At 42.1% G+C, this 26,074-nt stretch overlaps 1 protein-coding gene across 3 annotated transcripts; it reads left to right on the top strand.

The window, feature by feature from the left end:
• The first annotated feature begins 200 nt into the window (after positions 1 to 200).
• On the top strand, positions 201 to 25,335 carry LOC125460719 (aldo-keto reductase family 1 member B1-like). Of its 3 annotated transcripts, XR_007249324.2 has the most exons (11): positions 201 to 365; positions 4,635 to 4,802; positions 7,319 to 7,435; positions 18,676 to 18,753; positions 19,036 to 19,158; positions 19,302 to 19,408; positions 20,566 to 20,647; positions 22,723 to 22,806; positions 22,907 to 23,019; positions 23,164 to 23,246; positions 25,022 to 25,053. XR_007249324.2 is itself a non-coding variant. In XM_048548466.1 (10 exons), exons 1-10 carry the CDS (start codon positions 306 to 308, stop codon positions 25,056 to 25,058), a joined length of 939 nt encoding a protein of 312 aa, XP_048404423.1. In that variant the 5' UTR covers positions 202 to 305; the 3' UTR covers positions 25,059 to 25,335. The 3 variants fall into 3 exon arrangements, 2 of the variants coding, with proteins under 2 accessions (XP_048404423.1, XP_059508250.1); XM_048548466.1 differs by lacking the exon at positions 22,907 to 23,019 and having other exon boundaries at positions 202 to 365; positions 25,022 to 25,335; XM_059652267.1 differs by lacking the exons at positions 201 to 365; positions 4,635 to 4,802; positions 7,319 to 7,435; positions 22,907 to 23,019 and adding an exon at positions 10,423 to 13,563 and having other exon boundaries at positions 25,022 to 25,335.
• Positions 25,336 to 26,074: the final 739 nt, after the last annotated feature.

Below are 26,074 nucleotides of genomic sequence, written 5' to 3' on the forward strand. Positions count from 1 at the left end.
CAGACGCTGCCAGACCTGCTGAGACTCTCCAGCAATTTCAGTGTTTCAGATTTCCAGCATCCGCAATTCGTTCGCTTTTTTTTGGGAACACTCCGCCCCCCGATACGGGTTGGGGGGGGGGGGCGAAGAACGGGCAGCAGTTCCGCTCAGGTTTGTGATTGACATCGGTTCCTGGCCAATCAGACACGGGGCCAGGTTGCAATCCCCGCCCAGGAGGTGGCACGAGCCTTGGAGAGGATTGAAAAGAGCAACGGCCGGAGCGCGCGAAGCAGGTTCTGGAAGTTTCCAGTGGTTATCAGCGCAGAATGTCGATTGTCCTGTACACTGGAGCGGCTATGCCCAAGATCGGTCTGGGCACATGGAAGGTGAGGGATAAAGAGGTCGGCTCCCATTCACATGGTGGCCTTCTTCCATCCCTCTGTGTCTGCTCCATCCGAGCACAGGAGCATCCCCTCCAGCGGCGTGTGGCAGCGACTGGAAATTGGGCAAAGTGGGGTGGGGGATGGTGCTGGTCCGAGGAAGCGGGCGGAGGAGTGGGCGCTCGATGAGGTGGGGGGGGTGCGTGGGTGTTGTTGAGAGAAACGGGCTGGAAGTGGGAGCTGAGCAGGGAAGGTGGTGGGTGGGGTGGAAGAGAGAAACGGGCTGGGAGTGGGAGCTGAGCAGGGAAGGTGGTGGTGGGGAGGGAACAGGCTGGGGCTCTGGTAGTTGTGGGAGAGGCTGCTCGATGGTAGGCTAATACTGCAGGTGAGTATGGGCAAGAGGGCATGTGGAATATTTTTAGGTGTTCGTGTGTAGGTTTCATTTGTTGCATGATTTATGGAGAATTGTAATGTGAGGAATGACTTGGTAAATGGGTTCATGTAGTTTTCCCCAGAGTTGTGTGGTTGGGTGGGGTCGTTTTGATTTGTCATCTTTTAGACACACTTGAGAAGACGAGGAATAGCTTTTTGAAAGGGGGTTCTAGTGGTTAGGACTCAGACTGCTTTAAAACTGGGGGGCTTGCAAAGGAAACTGGCTAATTCAATTCTGAGCACTGAAATTGGACAAAATTCTTGTGTGGAATGTTGCTTTTCATTAAAAGCGCATGCCTTTTGTGTGTTAAATTGTTACAAATTTCATGTGGAAAATTTTAAATGAACACTTTGATAATGTAGCGAGGAGAATAGTATTTGAGTCAAGATACCAAATTCTAATGATCATAAAATGGTGTGGTATTAATGATAGAACTGAGAAAGTATTAGAGTGGGTGAATGCACTATTAAATTATGTCCATGATGTGGAAATAAGGATTGGAATAAGAGACAAATGGCAAAATAAAAATAGATCTTAATACTTCTAACATTGCCAACAATTAACACCTAAAGAAACCAGTTATAGTAATTGTCAGTATCAATGAGGTTCATTTGCTGGAATGAGTAATTGTCCTGTTCAAGTGGGACTTGCACTGGGATATACAAGACCTCTTGTGGTAAGTTTAAGACAGTAGTGAAAGTCATGATATTACAAGAATTGGAATTGATAGTATCCAGAACACGTTGGATATAGTATTTGAAGCAGGAGCTGTCTATGAAGAAACCTGAGAGGTGGGAGTAGGCCATTCAGCCCTTTACCTGCTGCCTCCTTTTAGGATGAATGTGATTGTTCATCTAATTCAGTACTCTGTTCTTGCTTTCTCCCTATACACCGATTCTTTTTAGCCCTAAGAACTGTATCTTAACTCCTTGAAAACAATCTAATGTTTTGACTTCAGCCACTTTGTCAGAATTCCACAGTTTCACTGCTCTGTGTGATGGAATTTCTTGTAAAATCATTAATAAATGGCTTATCCTGCATTCATAGGCTGTGACCCTTCAGTCATTAGGAGTGTCCTTTTGTGTTTGCCCAGTCTAGCCCTGTTATATTTCTAGTTTTCTTTGGTATTCCTTTCATTCTTCTAACGGCTCAAGTTTGTCATCATCAGCCCTACCATCCTAGGAATCCTGGTATTTTGATTTTATCTATCCTGAAGAAGCGGGCTGGAATGGTGTAACAAGGGAGTGGAATTTATTGGTATCTAAATGTGTATCTTGGTCATTCTGCTAAAACTACAGAATACTGCAGTTGCTAGAAATCCTAAAATAAGAATGAAACCGTGCTGGGTATTTTCAGCAGATTATGCTAAATCTTTGTGTGAGTGCAAAGGACTATCAGATCATCATCTGATCACAAATTCTGATCTCTTTCATAGGTGGAGATAGTGGAATAATTCCAACATTTTCTGCTTTAATTTCACCCTCTTTGGATCAGTTGGCAGGGAGGGGTGAAGAAAAAAATTGAACTTGTTTGCTTTTGGATTTACAGCCCATGTGTAGGTGTGAGGTGGAAGAGCTGAAAGTGGCCATTGAATGATAGGAAATTAATCCTGAGGGATCTGTTTGAGGAAAGGACCAAGGATATAGATTTTCAGCTTATTCCAGATACATTTCCCTGAAGCAGTTTTATCTAGCCATTGGCTTTCACACTGGCTCTAACATCCATTCCAGATGTTCAAAACCCCCTTCAGAACAGTATGTCTTGGGCTTTAAATGAGCAAGAGCTAGGTCAGTTTGAAAACTTGGTAAATTAATAATTTGTGTTCATTCAGTAAATGAATCTGAAGACACAATGTGACCCTGGTCATTTTTCTAACTTTTCTTGCTGAGAGAGAAATAGAAAACTTACATTGGAATGATGCATTTGAGGGATGAATGTATAGGTTAGGAATTATATCTTCAAAACAGGGTGCTTGCAATCAGGCTGAAATCGACAATGAGTGGGATGATGAGAATACAGTTGAGTCTAATGCAAAGCTGAAGTGGATGACTGAGTTGGAGTGAAGCATTTGTGGAGATATGGCACTAGCATTGCAAACTGAATAATTGAACATCTTTCGGAATTGTTCAAATGCGTGTAGAGAAAAGAATGTATGGACAGATGAAGAGTAGGAGAAAGGTGGATTTACGAATGCTGACAGTGGTGTTTAGACCAAAAGAGAGGTGGGCAAGTTTAACAGATCTTTCTGGTCTGTAAGAAACATACAGGGTGAAATAACTGCAGAGGCCAGTATCCCATCAAGTTGTCCTTTATTTACTTGTGCACAGTACACTGGGTGTGGCCAGCCAGCCCAAAGTCAGTCCCCAGAAGTGAGAACTTAATCCACTGATAGTATCGGTCAGCTATGCTCCTGATTGGGATTGGCCCAGGTTAACAATCAAGGATCTTGTCAACAAAATCCACCTGGTTCCAAGCATTACATCTCCACTATGGGGACATAGACCTGGTCCTCATTGTGCAGCTTTTCCTGCAAGATGTGCCCCAGGTCCAGTTCCACTGACTCAGACACTGACATGGTGGCATCTACCAGACTGTGGCCTGCCTCTTGTATCCGGAACATCTCAGGATGCCTTCCTGTTCCTGTGGTAATGGTGTCGAGGATGTACCTATCTTGGACTCAGAGGTCCCCTCGACACTAGATGGAGGGGAGAGCCTGTGTTTTCTGACGGGCTGTCTGGCTGTTCTGAAGTGCCAGGTATGTTTTGCTGTTGCCTGGTTTGCAAGGTTAACAGCTTTCAGCTGATCCACACATTTGTTCATCTGCATCAAGTTATGGGCTTGCTTCATCTCCTAAATTAAGTCATCTCCTTCTCAGGAGGCATGTGGCAAGCATCAGCATTCCTGCTGGTAAACCCCACCCCAGGTCTGGAAGTCTCAAGTTAACCTGGTGTAAAGTCTTCTCTCCATTAGCAACACTGAAGTTATCCCTGTTGCTAGGGGTGGTCCTATAATCAAACAAGAACTAGGACAATTTAGTATCAAATGATTTTGTAGGCTGATTTTACCATTTTAGAATGCTCATTTTTGGTAGATCTTTGGATGGTAGCTGGTATGGAGCTGCCTTAGTTTAGAAAATACTCAAATTCCCTGCTGGTAATTGAGGTCCTATTGTATATTTATGGGAATACATGTATTGCAGACAATGTTTGCAGCTTCTCAGTCATCCTTGTATGCCAAGTGAACTTTGTGTGTCCAACCATTTGAATAGGCATCTATAATGACCAGGAACGTTATGCCAGTCCTTTCATGGGCTCAGTCAAGACTTAACTAAGTCCAAGTTTATTTGGCCATTCCCACAAATGTGGCAATTTTTGTCCCTGCTGGTGCAAGTTTGTCAGCATCCTAGTCTCATTACCACTAAAATAACTGCACAGAGGCTGGTATTCTGTCACTAAGTCACAGTTTATTTGTACAGGGTACACCGGCTGTGGCTAGCCAGCTTGGAGTCAATCCTCGGGGCTGAGAAGATTCTAAACTGCCGATTAATTTGTCAGCTGGGCTTCCTGATTGGGCCCTGTGTAACAACTGCAATCAAGAACCACATGGTTCCAATCACAATGTAGGGTGATAATTCAATGAAAATTTGTCATGTATGGAATCTACACAGAGGCCTTTGTAGAGAAAATTGCATGTTTTCAGGTGAAGTATGCTGAGTGTGAACAGGCATTATCCTGAGAAAGAGAGACCATTGTAAAGTAATGGGAAGGATTAAGTCTTAATCGTTCACTTCTGTTCTTGATAGACTTTGCTTTTAGTTTGGTTTTGACAAATGCTTTGTTCAGTCCCCAAAAGGTCAAGTGGCTGAAGCAGTGAAGGAGGCCATTGCCACAGGATATCGTCACATTGATGGTGCATACGTTTATGAGAATGAGAAGGAAGTGGGTGAAGGCATACACCAGAAAATTAAGGAAGGGAGTGTAAAGCGTGAAGACCTTTTCATTGTCAGTAAGGTAAAATGGAGAGCTTTGAAAATTATTCACAAACTTAAACACTAATTCTCTCCTCCACAATGCACAATAGCAGCAGCATGTATACACAAAATGCATTGCAGTAACTCCCACCAATACCGTCCAAACAGCATCTTTCAAACTTGTGGCCAGTACTATCTGAAAGGATAAAGGTGGCAGGTGTAAAGATAGGCTGTTGGTATCATTGGCTGGGCAAGCATTTGTTGCCCATCCCTGAAGTTAGTTAACAGTCAACCACACTTAATTTGGGTTTGGAGTCATATGTAGGCCAGACAAGTATGGCAGTTTCCTTCAGTAAAGGGACTTTGGTGATCCAGCTGTAGTTTTTTGCAACGATTGATAATGGTTTCGTGGTCATTATGAGACTGTTAATTAGTTTTTTATTTTGCTGGGACATCAGGTATCTGGGAATATGACCACTTGCAAGTACCCCTGTAAAACACACCCCATTCTGATTCAAATTATCTGGTCGTCCTTCATTGGTTACTTTTTTGCTTATGAAATTTTGTATTGGTAACCTTAACGTTGCGGGTGTACCTACGCTCTGAGCTGCACTAGTTCAAAAAAAAGTCTGAGTAGTAGTTGTAGAATCAGATGTACAACACAGAAGCAGACCCTTCACTCACCTGCTCAGTGGTTAGCACAACTGCCTCGCAGCACCAGGGCCCTGTGTTCAACTCCACCCATGACAGCTATCTGTGTGGAGTTTTCCCATTCTCCCCATGTATGTGTGGGTTTCCTCCCGCACTCAGATGTGCAGGTTGGGGTGAATTGGCCATGTTAAATTGCTGATTGTGCTCAGGTGTGTAGCTTAGTTGAATGGGTCTAGATGGGATGCTGTGTGGGTTGGTGTGGACTTGTGGTCAGGCCCTTTGGCTCAACACTTGGGATTCTGTGATCCACACTGATTAATATCCTAAATTAATCTATTCCCATTTGCTAGCATTTGTCCCATATCCCCCTCAAACCTTCATACATGCATCCATATGCCCTTTTTAAATGTTGTAGTTGTACGAGCCTCTTCCACTTTCTCTGGCAACTCATTTCACACACGCACCACCATCTGTGTGGAAGAGGTTGCCCCTTAGGTGCCTTTTTAATCTTACCCCTTTCACCATAAACCTATGCCTTCCAGTTTTGGACTTTTTTCTCCTCTTCCACCACCATCTGGGGAAAGGACCTTGTCTATTGAATCCTATCCATGCCCCTCCATGATTTTATAAAACCTCCATTATGTCACCCTTCAGCCTCTGCTCCAGGGAAGATAGCCCCACTCTCTACAGCCTCTCCCTATAGCTCAAACACTTCAATGCTGGCAACCTCCTTTAAATCTTTACTGAACCCTATCAAGTTTCACATCATCCTTCCTACAGCAGGGAAACCAAAATTGCATACAGTATTCTGAAAGTGGTCTAACCAGGTACTGTGGACCCACAACATGACATCCCAATTCCAGAAGCCGATGTACTGGCCAATGAAGAAAACAGTACCAAACTCCTTTCTGTTGCTATCTACCTGGAACTCACTTTGAACAAGCTATGAACCTGCATCCGAGGTCTCTTCATTCAGCAACACTCCCCAGGACCTTGCACTTAACTGTATGTCCTGCCCAGACTTGCCTTTCCAAAATGTAGCACCTCACATTTGCCACTCCGATGCAAGATCGCATGATACTCTGAAGTAACCCTCTTAGTTGCCCACTACACTTCCAATTTTGATGTTATCCGCAAACTTAATAACTTAACCTCCTATTTTTACATCCATATTGCACATATAAAAGATGAAAAGCAGTGAACCCAGCGCAGATCCTCTTGGCACATAGCTGGCCAAAGGCCTCCAGTCCAAGAGCAACCCTCCATCACTACTGTCTTTTACTTCTAAGCTAGTTCTGTATCCAAATGGCTAGTTCTACCTGTATTCCCATATGTTCTAACCAGTCTGTCATGAGGCACTTAGTCCACGTAGATCACTACACTGCACTGAATCCTCTTCTTTACTACAAAAAACTCAATCAAGTTAGTGAGATGTGATTTCCCACGCACACAACCATGTTGCCCATCCCTAATCTTTCCCTTGTCTTTCCAAATACCTGTAAACTCTGACCTTCAGGATTCCTTCTGACGACTTGCCACCAATGTCAGGCTTACTGGTCTATAGTTCCTGGCTTTTCTTCATCACCTGTCTTAAATAGTGGCACCATGTTAGCTCTAGTCTTCCAGCAGAGACGGCCAACAAATGTCAGACTTGCTAGTGGCACCAAAATCCTACTGAATAACTTATAAAAAGAGAAGTGCATTTAGCTTTAGAAGTGAAAAGAAGATTTATTTTACTTATCGCCATTGAATTTCAGTCCATTTTTAAACTCTTCAAAGTATCGACACCTGTTAGAAATTCCCTGCTTTAGAGAGAAAAATGAGTTGTCTGGGAGAAGATTAACAGGATAGCTTATTTTTGGTGCTTTGATCTTGACATTCTGTTCTAACTTGTTATTCCCTTAGCTCTGGTGCACCTTTCATGCAAAAGATAAAGTGAAGGAGGCATGTTCTAAAACCTTGTCTGACCTGAATCTGGAATATTTGGACCTCTATCTTATCCACTGGCCTATGGGATTCAAGGTAAATCATCTAACCAGGATATATTCGTATGACTTTGTCTTTGCCTCTTACCTTAATTACACTTAGGTTATTTCTTCTGAAGTAATATACTTTAGTGCTCAAATATTCACTGGGTTGTTTATAATAGTGATTTGATTTAAAGGAATGTTGGGCTGCTGGTGGGTGGAGTTTCTTCAACCCTGTTTCACTTAAGGGGCACTCTTTAAGCATGTATTAAATCATGTTGGGTATTGTAACATGTAAAATGAAAGACAAACATCTTTCTTTGACCAGCAGAAGAACGCCACAATTTTCCAACAAGAACCAATGTTATCACATGTTATGACTTAAACAGGAAAACCACTAGTAGCTTGACAGTATGATTGCTAACTATTCATTGTACTTTTTAAAATACTTTCTCTCCGAAAATTTTCTTTTATATCTTAGTTATTTGCCTCTATCAGACCATCCATAAGTATGTAACCATTTAATTATTATTACATTAATTCTCCTCAGTTACAGCCATTTTCAGAGGTATAACTTCCATCCACTATCCCTTGTGTAGATACTTCTCCTGGGTTTGGTTTCAGGATTATTTATAGGCTGCTTTCCTTTGGCTGCATGACTTTTTAGTTAAAAAAAATACTAGATTCTCCTACCAGCTATAAACTGGTGCAAATTTTCTGGATTTATTTTTATTTCCCTCATGAAATCCATACTGAGGCTAAACCCCATTCTATATGGATGATGAAATCCGCATTATTTTGGTTTGACTGTCTTAACTGTTACTTTGCTTTTAATGTCAGTGAGCTTCAAAATGCACACCAGGTCCAAGCTAACTTGCTCAGATAAATTGAAACTAAGGGGAGGCAATGATGTAATGGAACAGGTAATCCTGATATCCAGACTAATGCTATAGGGATAATGACTGGTGAAATTTGAGTTAAGTTTGCAGAACATGAGAATTAGGATCTAGTTTAATGTTAACCATGATTACTGTATTTGATTGTTGTAAAGGCTCATCTGGCTTACTAACATCCTACATAGAAGGAAAGTCTGCCAGCTTCTCTCCCACCTGACTTGAATGTGACTCCAGATTGACACCAGAGGGATTTTTAGTCACCCTTTGAAATGGTCTAAGCAAACTTTTCCATTGTATCTTAACTGCTGTGAAGTCTCAAGGAATGAAACCTGACAGACCACCTAGAAAATGCACAGAAAAAGACAGCAGCATGCACGTCCTTGGTGATCGTGCGCAACTCTTCATACTAACAGTTGGGGGCTTGAGCCTAAATTGGGAGAGCTATCCTACAGATTAATCCGGTGAAAGCCTGACAGTTGAACTTGGGAATCATACCTTTCAGTGTTACAGATGCTACTGTTATCATCTGAGCATGTCCTGTCTCTCCAGAGGTTTGTAGCATTGTCGTAGTCAGGCAGAAATTGTCCAGGAGCTCCTCAACATTGCTTCAGTATCAAAGGATGTCTGTCAGCATCAAGTTGAATGTGGGTGGGTGGGGGGTGCACCATTCTGGCTATGACCTACTGTCCTCCATGTTTGAGGAAGCATTCAGGATGGTAACGTCACTGAATATACTCTGGGAGGGAACTTAAATGACTATCGTAAAGTGGACGTGTAGTGACACGAGTGAGCAAGGTGGTGAACTACTAAAGGGTCATACTGCGCCTGTAACAGTTGAAGAAATATGAAGGTTTTAAATGTAATGTGTGGATAGAATAGAAAGGGAGAAAAATTTCACATGAAACGAAAGTGCCAAGATTTAAGATAATTGGCAAGAAAAGTAAAATGGTATGAAGCTTTCGTGCGACGAGTCTGCTTCCATTCAGTCAAAGCATTCAAAGGGAATTAGCCTGTACCATTTCAAAGAACAATGTGTAGGGTTATGGGAGAAGGCAGGAGAATGGCCTTAAGTGAAATGCTCAGTTTGTGCAAATATGATGGGTTGAGTAACTACCTGTAACAGTTATGATTTTTGATCTCCTAACCTCCTAAAGAGACAGTACATTGAATTTGGAGAGTCTTCGGGCATTATTTGCTGAGGAAACTGAGTGCAAACTTCAGTTTGGTGAGTGGGGAAACTTAATTTTTGCATGTTTCATTTCACCTGTAATAAACCGTTAGCTAGCTTGCTGCTTAGACAGGATAGCTCTCATAAAAGAGAGAGTTTAACTGGTTGAATCTGCCTTCTCTAGCCCATGATTAGTTGGCTCGCAAGGTAGGTTTCTTCAGTGCCGTCAAAGATAGTGAATTGCAGCAGAAAAATCCCAAGTGCAAACACATAGAGCTTGAAGGCCGGAAGAAAATTTGATTCCTCTTGCTTTTCTACTTTTTGCTATGCAAGAATTGGTATGTGGTCCCCTGCTGGGAAAAGACTTAGCTGTTTTGAGATTATCTGGTAAAAGTGTGTTCTACTGTTAACTTTTAAAATAGAACACAAATTGATAGTAAATTTTTATATTGGCATCAGGTTCTAGCTCCTGGATACAATTGTCACCCAGGCAAATCCATCTGAATGAAGTGTTTGAAGGCAAGCAGCTTCAGCTCAGAATTTGTGTGGGAGGCTGAACTATCAACCACTGAATCAGGCAAGGTAAAGGTTACTTGGAATCTGTACCAGCAGACAGTCATGTCACCTTCGAATAAATCAATAGTCAGGGTCAGCAATATGTGATTGAATAGAGACAACATTGTAGAGCTGGAGGAATACAGCAGGTCTGGCAGTGCCAGAGGAGCAGTAAAGTTGATGTTTCAAGTCAGGGCCCTTAGGAAATTGAGAGGGGACAGGGAGCTGGGAAACAAATAGGAGTGGAGCAGGGGAACGTAGATTTGGTTGGTGATAGGTGAGTGTAGGTAGGGAGTGGTGGGATTGGTCTGTAGAATGGGTGGGATTGATAGCTGAGAGAGAGAGAAGATGGACAGGTTGTCAGGTCAAGGAGATGGGGATGAGAGGGAGGGTTGGATAGGGATGAGGCTGGGGGTGGGGAGATTTTAAAACTGGTGAATGCCATGTTTAGGCCATGGGGCTTTAGGCTCCCAAGGAGGAACATGAGGTGTTGATCTTCCAGTTTGCTGTTGGTGTTATTGTGACAGTGGAGAAGGCCTAGGATGGAATGTTACTGTGGGAGTGGGAGGGGAAGCAAATGGTTGGTGTTTCTCACATTGAGTGCAGATGCTCTACAAAACGGTCTGAGTCTATGCTTGGTCTCACCGTAGAGGTCACATTGGGAGCAGCAGTTACAAAAGACCAAGTTGACGGATGTACAGTGAACCTCTGATATGAAAGGTTTGTTTTGGGTCTTGAATGGAGGTGGAGGGGGAGGTGTGCGGGGCGATAAAAGGGCAGGTGAAGCACTTGCTACGGAAGGTTCCTACCTTCCCCAACTCCACCTCTCCTTTTATTTATTTCCCAGCTCCCTTCCCACTCCCTATTTGAACAAGAACAAAGAAAATTACAGCACATGAACAGGCCGTTTTGATCCTCCAAGCCTGCACCAACTGGCTGCCCGTCACAAAAACCCCTCAACCCCTCTGGGGACTGTGTTCCTATATTCACATCCTATTCATTCATTTGTCAAGACGTCCTTTAAAATCATTATTGTATCTGCTTCCACTATCCCCAGCGGCTGAGAGTTCCAGGCACCCACGACCCTCTGGTTTTTAAAAAAAATTGCCTTGGACATTACCTTTAAACTTTGCTCCTTGCACCTTAAACGGATGGTCTTAGTGGGATAAAGCTTCTCCCTATCAGTATTCTGAAGGGCTCTGCCATTTACTGTATATTTTCCATCTGGATTAGACCTTCCAAAATGCATTGTCACATTTTTACAGATTAAACTCTTATCTGCTATCTTGCTGCCCAAGTTGCTAACTGATCTATATCCAGCTTGTATACTTTGACAGTCCTCCTTACTATCTGCAATTCCGCCAGTCTGTCATTGGCAAACTACTAATCAGACTAGTCACACGTTTCCTCTAAATCAATTTTATATATGCATATATAGCAAAGATCCCAACATTGGTCCCTGAGGAACACCATTAGTCATAGCCCTCCATTCAGAAACATACCCTTCCACTGCTACCCTCTGTCTTCCATGACAGGCAGTTTTTTATCCATCTTGCAAGCTTGCCTCTGACCCCGTGCACCTTTACCTTCTGTATTGTCTTGCCATGAGCGACCTTCTCAAAGGCCTTATTGAAGGTCATGTAGATAACATCTGTTGCTGTACATCACTCACTCCAAAAAAACTCAACCAAGTAAATGAGTCACAGCCTCCCCTTAACACAACCTTGTTGCCTCTTGCTAATATGCCACTTATTTCCAAATGGGAGTTCGCTTGACGACAGCTCCTCCGCAAACCACCATCTGGAAGCAGTGACTGCAGTTATGCAGATCTTCTCCGTGTCAGAGTGTCATCACCTCTCTGCCTGTCTTTGTCATCTGCACACTTAGCCAGAATGCCCTCGGTTTTTCCATCTAGATCATTAATGTATAGAATGAAAAGTTGTGGCCCCAACACTGACTGTTGTGGAACAGCAGTAGTCGCTGGTTGCCTTCCTGGCTTGTTTCATCTTCAAAGAACTCCCACAACCAATCAAACATGACCCATTCCCCGTGAAACCATGCTGGCCCTGATGGACTCAGTATTCAAAATGTCTTGCTACTACTACTCCAACAATCTTCCAATGACACCTGTCAAACCAACTAAACTGTAGTTTCCTCCCTCTCCTTTCTGAACAAGGGGTCATGGGATCCCCAGAGGAAAACAAGGAACTGCAGATGCTGGAAACCCAAAACTGAAACTGCTGGAGAAACTCAGTGGATCAGGCAGCATCTGAGGAGGGAGAAAGCAGAGCCAACGCTTCAAACTTTCCAAAGAAGGGTCACTGGATCTGCCCACTAACCCCCTGCCAGACATGCCGAGCCCCTCCCTGGCAACCTCCAACCTTGCCTCTTGACTTGCAACATCAGCTCCCTATCTTTGAAGATCCCACGACACCCCACCCAGAAAGGAGGAAACTGCAGCCTACTCTATCTAGCAACTGTCATCAGGAAGCTGCCAGAATCCACCACCAAGGAATCAAGAAGAGGACATAGCCAAAACCCATCAGAGCCAGTGCGGCCTCACAAAGGACGAACCATGCTCGACCAACCTGCTAGGGTTCTCTGAAGATGTAACAAGTCAGGTGGATAATGGGGATCCTGGAGATATAGTATATCTGGACTTGGAGTAGGCACTTGATAAGGTGCCTTTCTCATAGAATTGGCTTAACTTGGTGCCTCAGTGATTGTTATGCCAGTGTGGCATTGGGAAGTCCCTTCTGAATATTTCCTACCTTAGAGTAGGACCTAGACATTAGCATCACATTTTGGGCCTGCATACTCCTGACTTTGCCAATTGGCAATGTCGTGGTTGGTGTGCCTGGGCAGAACTCTGGTGATTGGCAGCATCATGGAAGCAGTTGGGAGGTCAGAATGGCACTGGAGCAGGTCTAGAGCAGCCTGTGGTGTGATGACTGACAATGAGACAGCAGCACAGAGGTCATTAGATTGCCAAAGCAGGGGAGAGGGGATGGCATTCAGCAGCAAGATGGTAGCATGGAGTGACGAGGGCTTGATATCTCAATTTCGCTGAAAGGTAATGTGAAGTGACTGTAGGCCCATTGTTAAAGAAGGACTGTAATTTTTAACTATAACTTAGAACCAAAAAAACCAAAGCAGCATGGGAACAGGCCCTTTAGGTCTCCAAGTCTGTGCTGATACATTTTGCTCTTTCATCCTAAAACCGTCTTGACTTGTAGGATCCATGCCCCTCCATTCCCTTATTTATGTATTTGTCCAGGTGCTTTTTGAATGCTACTGCTTTATACTGACTAACTATAACATGAACTTTTAACTTGTTGTTTTTCTACTTTTTTTTAACCTAAGAGTTTGTACCCAGGTACTTGAACCTAAGATGATACCTTGAATGGCGACTTGTAAACTTTTTCACAGTACTCCTGTACTTGAGTATTCGTGACAGTGAAATCTAATTCTAATAATGGATTACACCACTGGATAAAGAAGGTATTCTTTTTAGAGGGAAGGCTAGTCCCAGCTGATGTAAACAAAATGAAATCTTCCTTTCAGGTGAGACCTGTTTCCACCACCACAGAACTGTTTCTGGCAACAGGGTAGGCTCAGCTATCACGTGGGAATCACCCACAGCCACTTGAGAAAAGCTATTAACTTGCCCTGGCAGGATGGGAAACCTTCAGGTACAGACACACTGGCACTGAGGCAGAGTTGCAGCATTTCTGAGGTTAAGTCCTGGCTCATTGCCTGCAAGCATAAGTATACACACAAGCTCCAGTGAAATCAATGTGGCACATTACAATGAAGGCTTGCCCATGGAAGTTAGACATTTTCCCCCACAAACATATTGTTCCAAGTCTGACCAACTAGAACTGCCACTATGGACGTCTTCTCTCTTTAGGTTCTCCTAACTCCCAAATCATTACCAAGCAAGGGATAACATAGTAAGATACTCCAGATACCATCTGAACAGCTAATTCCCTGAGTTTACCCTGAATTAAGTACTCCAGATACTGTCTGACCTGCTGAGCATTTCCCTGAGTACTACGTGCATAAAACATTGCCTGACCAGCTGAATGTTTCCTGAGTATTACGTGGGTTAAATATTGTATAGAGACTTTAATTCCATCTTACCTTCCTTAGCATTGCAGTTTTCCTCAAGGTGAAAGACCTCCTGACTTAACTCAAGTTCCTTCTCCATTTCTCCTCATTGTACCTGCAACTTCTTCAGTTCCTCATAATTCACTTTTTGGGTCCTGACCTGAAACATCAATTTTTCTGGTCTTTTGGTGCAGCCTGGCCTAAGTGTTCTTCTGGTTCCATACTGTCTCTGACGCCAGCATCTGCAGTTCTTGCTATCTGAGTGACTGAACGAGGTGTTTAAGGGGACCCAGAGGCAAGTGTGAGCCTCTGCAGTTGTCCAGTAAATTTGAAGTCAGTTGTGCTTGCTGATATCTCCATTCTAGTGTGTGTGGCACAGGCATTAGTAATGAGGAAAGAAGGGACTGTATGTGCTCTTTTGTAATATAGTCATAGCTGGACAACACAGCCTCTGGTCCAACTGATCCATGCCGACCAGATAACCTATGTTAATCTAATCCCATTTGCCAGCATTCAGCCCATATCCCCCTCAACCCTTCTTATTCATGTACGAGTCCACATGCCTCTTTAAAGGTTGTAATTATACCCCACCCCAGTCTCCTCCTCCACCTCTGGCAGCTCATTCTGTATGTGCAGTCCCTTTGTAGAAAAAGATGCCTTTTTTTGGTCCCTTTTAAATCTTTGTCTTCTAGCTTTGGACTCCCCTATCCCAGGCAAAAGACCATGCTACTCACTATCCATGCTTCTTAAATCTCTAAAAGTCACCCTTCAACCTGTGACGCTCCAGGGAAAATAGCCCCTGTCCATTCAGCTCCTCCCTGTAGCTCAAAGCTGCCCGCCCGCCCGCCAAAAAGAAACCCTGGCAAATTCTTGAAAGGGTTCAGAAGTTTTGCAATATCCTTAATACAGCAAGGGGACCAGAACTCAATGCAGTAGTCCATAAGTGGACTAACCAGTGTCCTATGCAACTGCAGCATGACCTCCCAACTCCTACGCTTAATGTTCTGACTAATAAAGGCAAATATGCAGGCACAACAAGGAAAAATGGAGAAGGAGCTGAGTTAAATCAGGAGATCTTTCAAGTGAAGGAAAACAGCAATGCTAAGGAAGATAAGATGGAATTAAAGTCTCTGTACAGTACTTAATGCACCTAACACTCAGGAAACACTCAGCTGATCAGACAACATTTTTTTATGCATACCAGACTATTCTGTATTCCTGGACAACTCTTCCAAGGAACTATGAACCTGTACTCTAGGGTCTCTTTTTGTTCAGCTCCACTCCCTAAGATGTTACCATTAAGCATACAAGTCCTGCTCTGATTTGCCTTTCCCAAGTGTAGCACCTCACCCATGGCCCACTGGGCCATCTGATCAATGTCCTATTGAACTGAAGTAACTGTAGCTATTCACTACACCTTCAATTTTGAGGTCTGCAAATTTGCTAACTATATTTCCTATGTTCACATACAATTCATTTGTATAAATAACACAATGCAGTGGACCCAGCACTCTTCTTTGTGGCATGGTCACAGGCCTTCAGTCTGAAAAGCAACCCTCCATCACCACCCTCCATCTTCTACCTTGGAGCCAGTATCCAAATGGCTAGTTCTCCCTGTATTCCACATGATCTACCCTTGCTAATCAGCCTACCACTAGGAACCTTGTCGAACACCTTACTGAAGTCCATTTATATCATGTTATAACATCCTGCTCTCATGAATCCTCTGTTACTACTTCAAAAAACTCAGCCAAGTTCATGAGATGATTTCCTGTGCACAAAGCCATGTTGACTACCCTTAACCAGGCCTTGCTTTTCCAAAATCCTCTGCCAGGATTCCCTTCAGCCCCAGCTTGCATAACTAGGGTGAAGAAATTATTTAAACTAAATAGTAGGGGTTAAGGGAGAAATATGGAAGTTGTGATCTGTCTTGACCTCAAGGTATAGGAGCAGAATTGAACATTGGGCCTATTGAGTCTGCTCCACAACTTGATCATGGCTGATATGTTTCTCCCCCCCCATTGTCCTGTCTTCTCCCCATAATCTATTTGCGTCTTAAATACACCCGACTTGGGAGCCGTTGCCTTTTGCATCAGAGATCCATAGATTCAAGAAATTCCTCCACAGATCAGTTCATTTTGAGGCTGTGCCGTCAGGGCCTAGTCTCCTAGTGGAAGCAACATCTCGTGGTCCACTCTATCCAGTAAAATCAGAACTGTTGTTGCTGTAAATAAGGAACAAAACAGAAATTGCTGGAAAAGCTCAGCAGGTCTGGCTGCATCAGTGAAGAAGAAAAATCCAAGGTATCAATTTGGGTTTGGTGACCTTTCTTCAGACTGGCTGGAATAGTTTTGAGGAAGGGTCACCAGACCTGAAACGCTAACTTGGGATTTTTTTCTTCACAGATGCTGTCAGACCTGCTGAGCTTTTCCAGCAATTTCTGTTTTTGTCCCACTCTATCCAGACCTCTTAGTATTGAGTTCAGTGCGATCACCCACCCACTGCTGCCGCCGCCACTTATCCTTCTAAACTCCAGGGGGTACAGACCCAGGGTCCTCAATTGTTTCTCATGACAAGCTCTTCATCCCCACGATGTTTTTTTGTGAGCCACCTCTGGACATCGTCAGGTGCCACACCACTTCTCTAGATACAGAGCCCACAACTGCTCAGTTTCTGAATATGGTCTAACCTGAGCCAGATGCAGCTTCAGCAGTTCACTGTTGCTATTGTATTCCCCTCCATGTGAAATGAATGTTGATGTTGCCTTCCTAACTGCTAGCTGCACGTGCATGTTTACTTTTTAGAATCCCGAAGGAAGATTCCTTAAGTGTCTTTGTACTTCACATCTCTGAAGCTCTTGCCCCTTATTAGAAAATAGGCAGAATAGAGGCATTGCCTGTCAAAAAGCATAATCTCTCAAGGCCCCTCTTTGAAATCCATCTACCATTTCTTTAGTGGCAGCCTTCTGACCTACCTTTTGTGTCATCAGTTCCTTCAGCTAGATCATTAATGAAGAAGGTAATTTAGTTGTGGTCCCTAGTCACTGGTTGCCATCCATGTTCCCTGCTCTCTGCAGTCAGTCAATCAGCCAATCCTCTATCCTTGCCAGGATCTTGCCTAGAGGTCTGAGCTCTTATTTAGCAGCCTTCCATTGCAGCACCTCTTGGAAGATCTTCTGGAAATCAAAGTAGAGGAAAATAGTAAGATTGTGTGGCCCTGACCAACATGGGCTGTGGTAAAAATGCATTGATTCAATTTTGAATGGAGTTCTAGATGTTGAAACAACTTTCTCACTTGGGAGCAGCAAGATGCTTGTTAATGTAAACAATATTGAGCATATCAAACCATTAAAGTTAGTGAATGCTGGTAGTATACACTTGTGTACCCTGGTTGAGTCGGGCCCTTGGTATAAAGTCTATCGGTTTAACTGGGATGGCTAAAGGAAGGGAATATGAATGCTACACTATTAGATCTTGGCATACCTTGTGACCTATAGGTATAAGCCTGTTGTGTGCAGTCGAGCTCCTTATCCTGAACGTTCATGAACTTTTTGTGCAGAAATACACTGCAACCCATTAATGTCTGGGATGTGATAGCTATATCTGTACACCTGAAAAGATGTTACCAAGAGTCTTGTTCACCTGCTTTTAGCAAGTTCTGGTGACTGAGGCATTCTGCTCAGGGAACCAGCTGGCAGAATTGAGCTGCTTTCCCACTGCCTGTAGGAGATTGTGGCTGATTCTCTGGTTACCACAAACTTCAGTATTTGTGGAGACATAATTCCTCTGGACTTGAATTTCTGTAAAATGGTCTTGGGGAATAAATTGAAGTCTGTTTGCTGAATGCATCAAGACATTTTGCTTCTGTTGGTGTGTATCTAGGCATCATGGTTTCTTGTTGCCTTTTGTGTAATGAGCTTCTGTTCTGTAAGAAAATCTGTTGGCCTGTGACTTTCAGTTAGTATGGTGGTCATTCGCTGAAATAGTAAAAGCTGAAAGATTTGTCAAGCCAGATTTTATTGTGGGATCTGACTTGTCCAGTAGTTCCATCAGCTGCAATCATAACTACCAGTTGAAGCAGAAGGAAGGTTGAATGAATATTATGGACTACAGTGGCATACCACAAAACAGTATGTGACTGGGGGAGTTTGGGAGGAGCACAAAAAACCTGTATCCCGATCAGCGAGTGTTCTAGATATCTCTTTAAAGTTTTGTCCCACAAATCTAAAAGATCAGTGTGGAGCTGGATGAACACAGCAGGTCAAGCAGCATCTAAGGAGCACAAAAGCTGACGGTTCAGGCCTAGATCCTTCTCCAGTATCTGCAGTTCCCATTATCTCATCTTAAGGATCATATCAGTTCTGAAAATATTGTAGAAGTAAGATCTGTTGGTTGATTTGTGGCATATACAAAATTCATGTGTTTGCTAATAAATAAATCTTTCTCTTCCACTCACCAACTTTTGTCATATCATAGTTGGCACCCTTTCATTCCTGCACTAGAGTTTCTGTTCTCTGGTAAATATCAGGCTTGTAGTTTTAAATTATGTTTAAACATCTCTTTTAAGGCTGGTGGTGAGAACCTTCCTTTGGATGAGAATGACTTGATTATACCAAGTGACACTGATTTTCTTGACACCTGGGAGGTAAGTCTTAAACTTAATTCTCAGGTTTCATATTAAATGAAAATTCAGCTTTCAAAATTGGGGGAAAAAAGTATATTGTGATTTTGAAATGAAGAAATAAGAATACCTAGAGATGCTTTTATTCCTTTCAAGTTCATTTAACGCTCATTTTAAATATCCCTTCTGCCCATCCCCAAAAAAGCTGATCCATTAACTTTACCTGTACTTTTTAAATGTACCGTAGAGATTCCTTTGTTAATTGGGTATTATTATCACTTCTAAGAACTGTATAACTTTCACCAGGGTATGGAAGATTTAGTTGATGAAGGATTGGTTAGAGCTATTGGACTGTCCAACTTTAATGAAGAGCAGATTGGTCGGATCCTTAATAAACCAAATCTGAAACACAAACCAGCAGTCAATCAGGTGATGAGACAATTAAATATTGGATTACAGATTTTGTTTTTAAACTACAGCTTCCTAAATAACACTCAGCCTGCAATGTTTCTTTCAGTAAAACTGCGTCAGTGACCTACTGAAGCTTTTTCTTGTTCTGGTTGCTTTAATAGATTGAATGCCACCCTTACCTGACTCAAGAAGATCTGATTTCCTATTGCCATTCAAATGGCATTGTAGTGACTGCCTATAGCCCACTGGGATCTCCAGATAGACCGTGGTATTTAAGTTATAACTTTATTAATCACCATATACTTAAGGAAAAGCTGCTCTTTGTAAATATTCAATGACTTATATGATTGTGTGCGTTCTTTAAGTTCTGGGGTATGTCACATGCCTTAAGTATGGTTGCACTTTGTTACGCAAACACATAATTTGGTAATTCTTCAGTTTTTCTTGTGCAGTAGAAGTATTCTGCAAAGCCATGACTTCTAATTTGGGTATTTCTTTCATGTGTTGATCCCAAATCTTGCCTCTTTTTTTAAAATTATGTTGCGATTTATTTTTGTAAATGTGGATTGATAGCCAATAATCATCAATTCTGTAACTTGCAGTGCAGTTTCTTTTTGTCCCCTGGAAATCTGTCTAATTGTTACCCAAAACAAGGTGTGGAGCTGGATGAGCACAGCAGGCTAAGCATCTGCAGCATCAGAGGAGCAGGAACGCTGAAGCTTCAGGCCTAGACCCTTCCTCAGAAAAGGATTGAAGCATCAGCCTTCGTGCTCCTCTGCTTGACCTGTGCTCATCCAGCTGTACACGTTGTTATCTCAGATTCTCCAGCATCTGTAGTTCCTACTATCTCATCCGAGCCTCTTTTAATATCTCAAAGGCATCTCCACCTGCACCATCACTGGAGCATGAAAACACCAGGTTTTTCACGCAATGTATTTGCTACTCTAATCTGATCACTGTGCCACGCGCACTTTGCAGGCACAAATCATAGAACTGCTGCAGTAGTAGAAGGGGCCATTTGGCTTGTTTTATCTGGGTGCTCTTTATAGGAATGATTGTTAGTGTTGCTGTCCTATCTTCCCCCAAATTTATTTCTTGGTACAGCATTAATCAAGATTGTTGACACAATGTGGAGCTGGAGGAACACAGCAGGTCAGGCAACATCAGAGGAGTAGGAAAGCCAATGTTTTGGATCGAGACCTTTTCTTTAGAACTTCTCTGCTGCCCTGCTGTGTTCCTCCAGGCCCACACTGTGACTCCAGCATCTGCTGTTCTTGGTATCTCATAAATGAAGGTTGTATTTACTGATTGTCAATGAAAGGAGCTTGCTTAGTGTGAATATCAATTGTGAATCTATTGGTAAGATTTTAATTCCTGGAAATATACAAACTTGAATACATTCATTACCTTTACATTTCTCATTAGGGCAAAAAATGATGATCCTACACTTCTTGAGGAACCTGTTCTCCAAAATATAGCTCGAAGGCATGGTAAAACAACAGCACAAGTATGTGAGCATTTGTTAAATCTGAAGCAGAGTGCAGTAGCAATAGTTGCAGTTGATGCTGTTAACACTTATGATGTTGTCTGTTTGACTTTTTCTTTAGTAAATACTTGAAACATTAATTCATTGAGCCTTTGCAAATTTGCAATGGGTTAGTTCCTGGCAATAACCTAATGAGGGACTGGGGTGAGGGAGTGACGTCTGAAGATTGAGTAACTTAAACCATTGACCTCAATGAGATGCAAGCCATGTGAAATTCTTGGGGGGGTATGACAGGGTAGATACTGGGTGAATATTTCTTCTGGCAGCCATGTCTAGAAAAGTAAGAATCACATTCCCATTGAGTTCATCTATTTAGGACAAAGATGAGCAATTTCTTCATTTGAAGTATTGAGATTTTTTGAAATGCTGTATTCCAAAGAACTTGGGCAATCAGTTAATGACTTGCATGTTTCTGGGTATTTAAGGAATTTGAGAATATTACAAAAAAGGAAAAGTCAAGTTGATTTGCTGTGATCTCATTGGTTGGCAGAGCAGCTTGAATGACTGGTTAGTCTGTTTTTAAATCATAGTATTATGACTGCAATACCTCAGCTGCTGAATTTTTAAAAGTTTTGCTATTATTACAAGTGTTCAGCTATGCAAGTTTAAATACTTAATAAATTTGCCTCCATTTATACATCCCAGCCACTGAATCCTAAAATCTCAACATTTAAGCTCAACTCCTATATATAGGAGCATGTTAGAATCATCAGTTTAGGGATTTAGATCAACTAGGATTTGGGGTAAATCTCCTTTTCAGGACCAACTTTAATAGGTAATTTCTATATACAGATGGCTTTCATTAACAGGGGGATTGAGTTTAAGAGTCGTGAGATCTTGTTGCAGCTCTATAAAACTTTGGTTAGACCGCACTTGGAATACTGCGTCCAGTTCTGGGCGCCCTATTATAGGAAAGATGTGGATGCTTTGGAGAGGGTTCAGAGGAGGTTTACCAGGATGCTGCCTGGACTGGAGGGCTTATCTTATGAAGAGAGGTTGACTGAGCTCGGTCTCTTTTCATTGGAGAAAAGGAGGAGGAGAGGGGACCTAATTGAGGTATACAAGATAATGAGAGGCATAGATAGAGTCGATAGCCAGAGACTATTTCCCAGGGCAGAAATGGCTAGCACGAGGGGTCATAGTTTTAAGCTGGTTGGTGGAAAGTATAGAGGGGATGTCAGAGGCAGGTTCTTTACGCAGAGAGTTGTGAGAGCATGGAATGCGTTGCCAGCAGCAGTTGTGGAAGCAAGGTCATTGGGGTCATTTAAGAGACTGCTGGACATGCATATGGTCACAGAAATTTGAGGGTGCATCCATGAGGATCAATGGTCGGCACAACATTGTGGGCTGAAGGGCCTGTTCTGTGCTGTACTGTTCTATGTTCTATGTTCTACAGTATTTATAAAAATCAAATCCATTTTGTAACATGGCAAAGCTACAAGTTCCCAACATTAAGTTCAGCCCTTTTTATGTACATAATGGTCAGTTCTGATATGACAGCATATTCAAATTAAATGCTAGTTGTAGAGAGATTGAAGGATTTCAGTGGATGATTCAAACTGTGTGCCTGGTCTATTACTGGAATCCAACAGGGAACCAGATCCTCAGCCCATGTTGCTGTCATTCTATATTGCAAGCTTGCTGTCCAGTAAATATGTCTCCCTCACATTGATGCTCATTTAATAGAGGGAATGTTACCTCCATTGTTTCATTTCTTTTTTTCTCTCTCTCTCTGATTTTTGACTACTGGTTCCCTGTTGAATTACAGCATTCAAACTTAAATGGCAGGAAGTTCTAGGGTTCTCCACAAAACAAAGACCCCTCTGCTTAAAAAAAATTGCAAGCAGCTTGACAGCTGCCACTCACTGCATCAGAACATCTTATTCTGCCATTGCCTCAGGTAGGTAGGGGTTTCATCCCAGTTGAAACGCTTCCTGGCAGCCTGACTGACACAGGTTTACATTGCAATGTAATTGGCCTTCACTCTGTGTGGTTCGAAGGGAGTTTGATCTGATTGTGTGGGATTTTTCTTTCAGGTCTTGATCCGTTTCCAGATCCAGAGAGGTCTGATTGTAATCCCAAAATCTGTTACCAAAAGTCGCATTTGGGAAAATTTCCAGGTAGGCGAGGGGAATTCCTAAATTCAGAGGCATAGTGGGGTACAGGGGACTGAAATATGTTGGACCAGCACCTACTTGGCATTTCTTCATTCTGTACCAGACTTCATTCAGTTGAAGATGAGAGAAATTTGGGATGTTTAAAAAACTTAGAAAATTGGTCATCTTGGATCCCTCTGAAGACCAAGGTGCCATGATTACTCACTAGCTTTACTGGTATGTGTGAATATTTATTTTAAATGGGCTACCAATTAAAAGATTCTTTATGCTTGCTCTTGGGTAGTGGTGGTGTGTGGTATTACACCACATTTCTGTAGTCCTTGTTTCCAATTATAAAAATAGGTTTTGTGCTTAATGCAGGTTCTTGATTTTGAGTTGAGTGATGAGGAAATGAAGACTATCCTCTCCTTCAACAGAGACTGGCGATACTGTCCAATGCATTGGTGAGTTGATGTGAAGAAATTGATATTTATTTCTGAAAATCTTAATGTGTGACAGCTTGCAGTCTTTTGCAAATAGTAATAAAGGCAGAATTTGAGATTTCCAGTATATTTTGAATTGATGTACAACCAATGATCGCATCAGGAAGATGGTGCAGTATAGCGGCAGGCTGAAGAAGTTTCTGGGCTGCCCTGTGATTCTATCCAAACATACCTGCATTTGGAGCTTGAGGGCCTACAAATGAGTTGCTTAGACTCCAACTGAACAATAGATACTTTACGGCATCAAAGAAAGAGTTAATCGAATTCTTCAGGAAGAATAGTGAATGAGCTGACCATGGCTACAAGAAGCCTCTTGAGGGGAATGAAAGAATGTTTGAGTTAAGACTGGTATAGTCGAGAGAATAATTCTGTTCTCCAATAGAGTTCTGAATGTTGTTGCCCATCCAAAGTGTGTAACTCAGACCTCCCTCATGGCTGGAGAAAACCTTGGAAGAAAAAGCCCAGTATATCAGAGAACCCACAGATTTTGTGGAGGTTCCCTACTTTAAAGTCAACCTGTTGGAAAGATGGAGTACATACCTTTGGAGCAGATGAGACTTGAATCCAGGCCTTCTGGTTCAGAGATAGGTACATTATCACTGAACCACAAGAGCTACAAACCTGCATTCTGAACTAATAAAGCTTTGGTAATCTCTGGATTACTACTAGAGCTATATGCAAATTAACTACAGCTAATAGAATTGGAGAATTCTGACGCATGCAGTATAAAATGTGAATCTGACCAGCTTGATCTGAACCATGTGGAGACAAGAGGATCTTGCAAACCCAACTTCTTTCACCCTGAACTTGACACATTTTGTGTGGAGGTGTAACTTGGTACTTTTTGGTTTTAAAGCACTTGATGTGATCAGACTGCCATCAAATACCCAAACAATTGATCAGAAGCTACTTCATGCCTTCACTGTGCATTTAGTGTATGACCACCATAAGATCATTTGTGCACTATGTACTCATGGAGCTGGCATGATGAGCGCAGTTTTGTAATACCAGTTCCCCAGTTGTTCGGTCTACCAGCTAATGCACATCAGTTGATACCTGAGGCTCTGACTGGCTGCTGAACCCAGTGATGAGCCCTGCCGTTGAGGCACAGAAAAGGTATAACCAAACCATTGTTTACAGCGGCCATTACGAGCAGGTATTTTGCTCTACATACTACAAAGGGACCCACCACTTTCCTCCGTGTTAACATTAAGCATAACATGGTTAAACCAGCTGGTTGGGAAATTTTTCACCCAGAGTGTAGTGAGCCCCTGGAATTCATTGCCACAAAGTGATTGAGGCCAAGACATTGAATGGTTTCAAGATGGTTTTGGATACAATGATTAAGGCTAATAGGATCAAGACATGTGGTCAAAAGTGGGAACAACGTACTAAATAGTGGTCAGTCATGATCACGCCGAAAGACAGAACAGGTTCAAACGGCCTACTCCTCTTCGTATCTCCAGTAACAAATAAACTACAGAAACATGTGCTGGCCCTTAAAGATTCTTCTTTGTGATTTGGGTAAAACAATATAGTTTCTTGCTGTATTCACCTCAGTCCTAAATGCACTGAGGAGATGTGTTCTTTGGCAGGAGTTTCTGGTGTAAAAGCTCATCTTTTTAGGATGAAGTTCAAATGTAGTGTTAGTTCACTGCATACAGAATCCCCTTTAGTATGAGTGAATTAAAATAATCCTCTTGAATTACTAAAACTCATTTGTTTTTCTGTTTTAGGTGTGTTGGGCATAAGGATTACCCATTCAAACATTAAATATGCCCAGATGGGACATTCCAATCATGTTCCTGATGATTTGTGGCTTCTGTTTGTTTGATTCGGCTTGAACAGCAGAATTGAACTAATATAATCTTAGAACAACTGAAACTACTTAATGGTGTATTTTAGAAGGTTTTTAGTGACTTGTGTTTTTTTTAGTTTATGTCCAGAGTGAACAATTGAAGAGTGTCACTTGTGTAATGTATTGTGATATGTCTTAGAAGCTACTTGACTGTATTATGTCCCTGATGCAAATAAAAATGTTTCAATTCTAGTGAGATGCTTCATCTATGCAGATCTGGGAAATGAAATTTCAGTGCCCAAAATTTTGAGTGCAAGGTTGGAACATGATGTTCCTGCTGGTGACATAAGCTTAAATTCTCCATAATTTGGAGCACAAATCATTTTTTATTACTGGACAATAATGCTTTCAGGAACTAAAACAGATCCTAAAACCAAAAGGACAAAGATTCAGATAAATACAAGTAAAATAATGCAGGTTCTGGCCATCTGGAATACAAGCAATGATAAATTCTGCAGATTAGGTAGCATCTGTAGAGAGAGAAACATTAACTGTTTTGGTCCAATTTGGAGGGTGAGTGGTAACATCACTCTAATGCATTATCTCTGCTGCCAGATTGCAGAGTGTAATGTGAAATTATGTTGGCTTGTCAGCACTAAATTGATATGATGATCAAGAGACTTGCTACTGAACCTTAAATTCATTTTTTCTATTTAAAATTCTAAGTTGGCTATAATTTTGAATTCTTACCCTTTGATCACTGGTCAACAGACTTGTGCTGTCAAAACAGAAAATGATAAAGCCTCAGATTAAGCAGTGTCTTTGAAGAGAATAATAGTTATGGTTGTGTTTATAATTCCTTTCAGAACCTGAAAGTGAATTTGGTTCAGTTTCAGTGGGATTGGTAACTAAGGAACAGGATTAATGGTGAAGAATAAGGCAATGGGCAAAATCTTTATTGTAACAGTGGAATAGAGAAAATGTGGAAGAA

Source organism: Stegostoma tigrinum, chromosome 18 (genome assembly GCF_030684315.1).
Source record: "Stegostoma tigrinum isolate sSteTig4 chromosome 18, sSteTig4.hap1, whole genome shotgun sequence".
Taxonomy (NCBI): Eukaryota; Metazoa; Chordata; class Chondrichthyes; order Orectolobiformes; family Stegostomatidae; genus Stegostoma; species Stegostoma tigrinum.

Coding starts and splice junctions, on each gene's coding strand:
- LOC125460719 (XM_048548466.1), top strand. CDS start 306: ATGTCGATTGTCCTGTACACTGGAGCGGCTATGCCCAAGATCGGTCTG. Junction 19,159..19,301: donor ACAAACCAGCAGTCAATCAG/GTGATGAGACAA, acceptor TTGCTTTAATAG/ATTGAATGCCACCCTTACCT. Junction 19,409..20,565: donor GGATCTCCAGATAGACCGTG/GTATTTAAGTTA, acceptor ATTTCTCATTAG/GGCAAAAAATGATGATCCTA.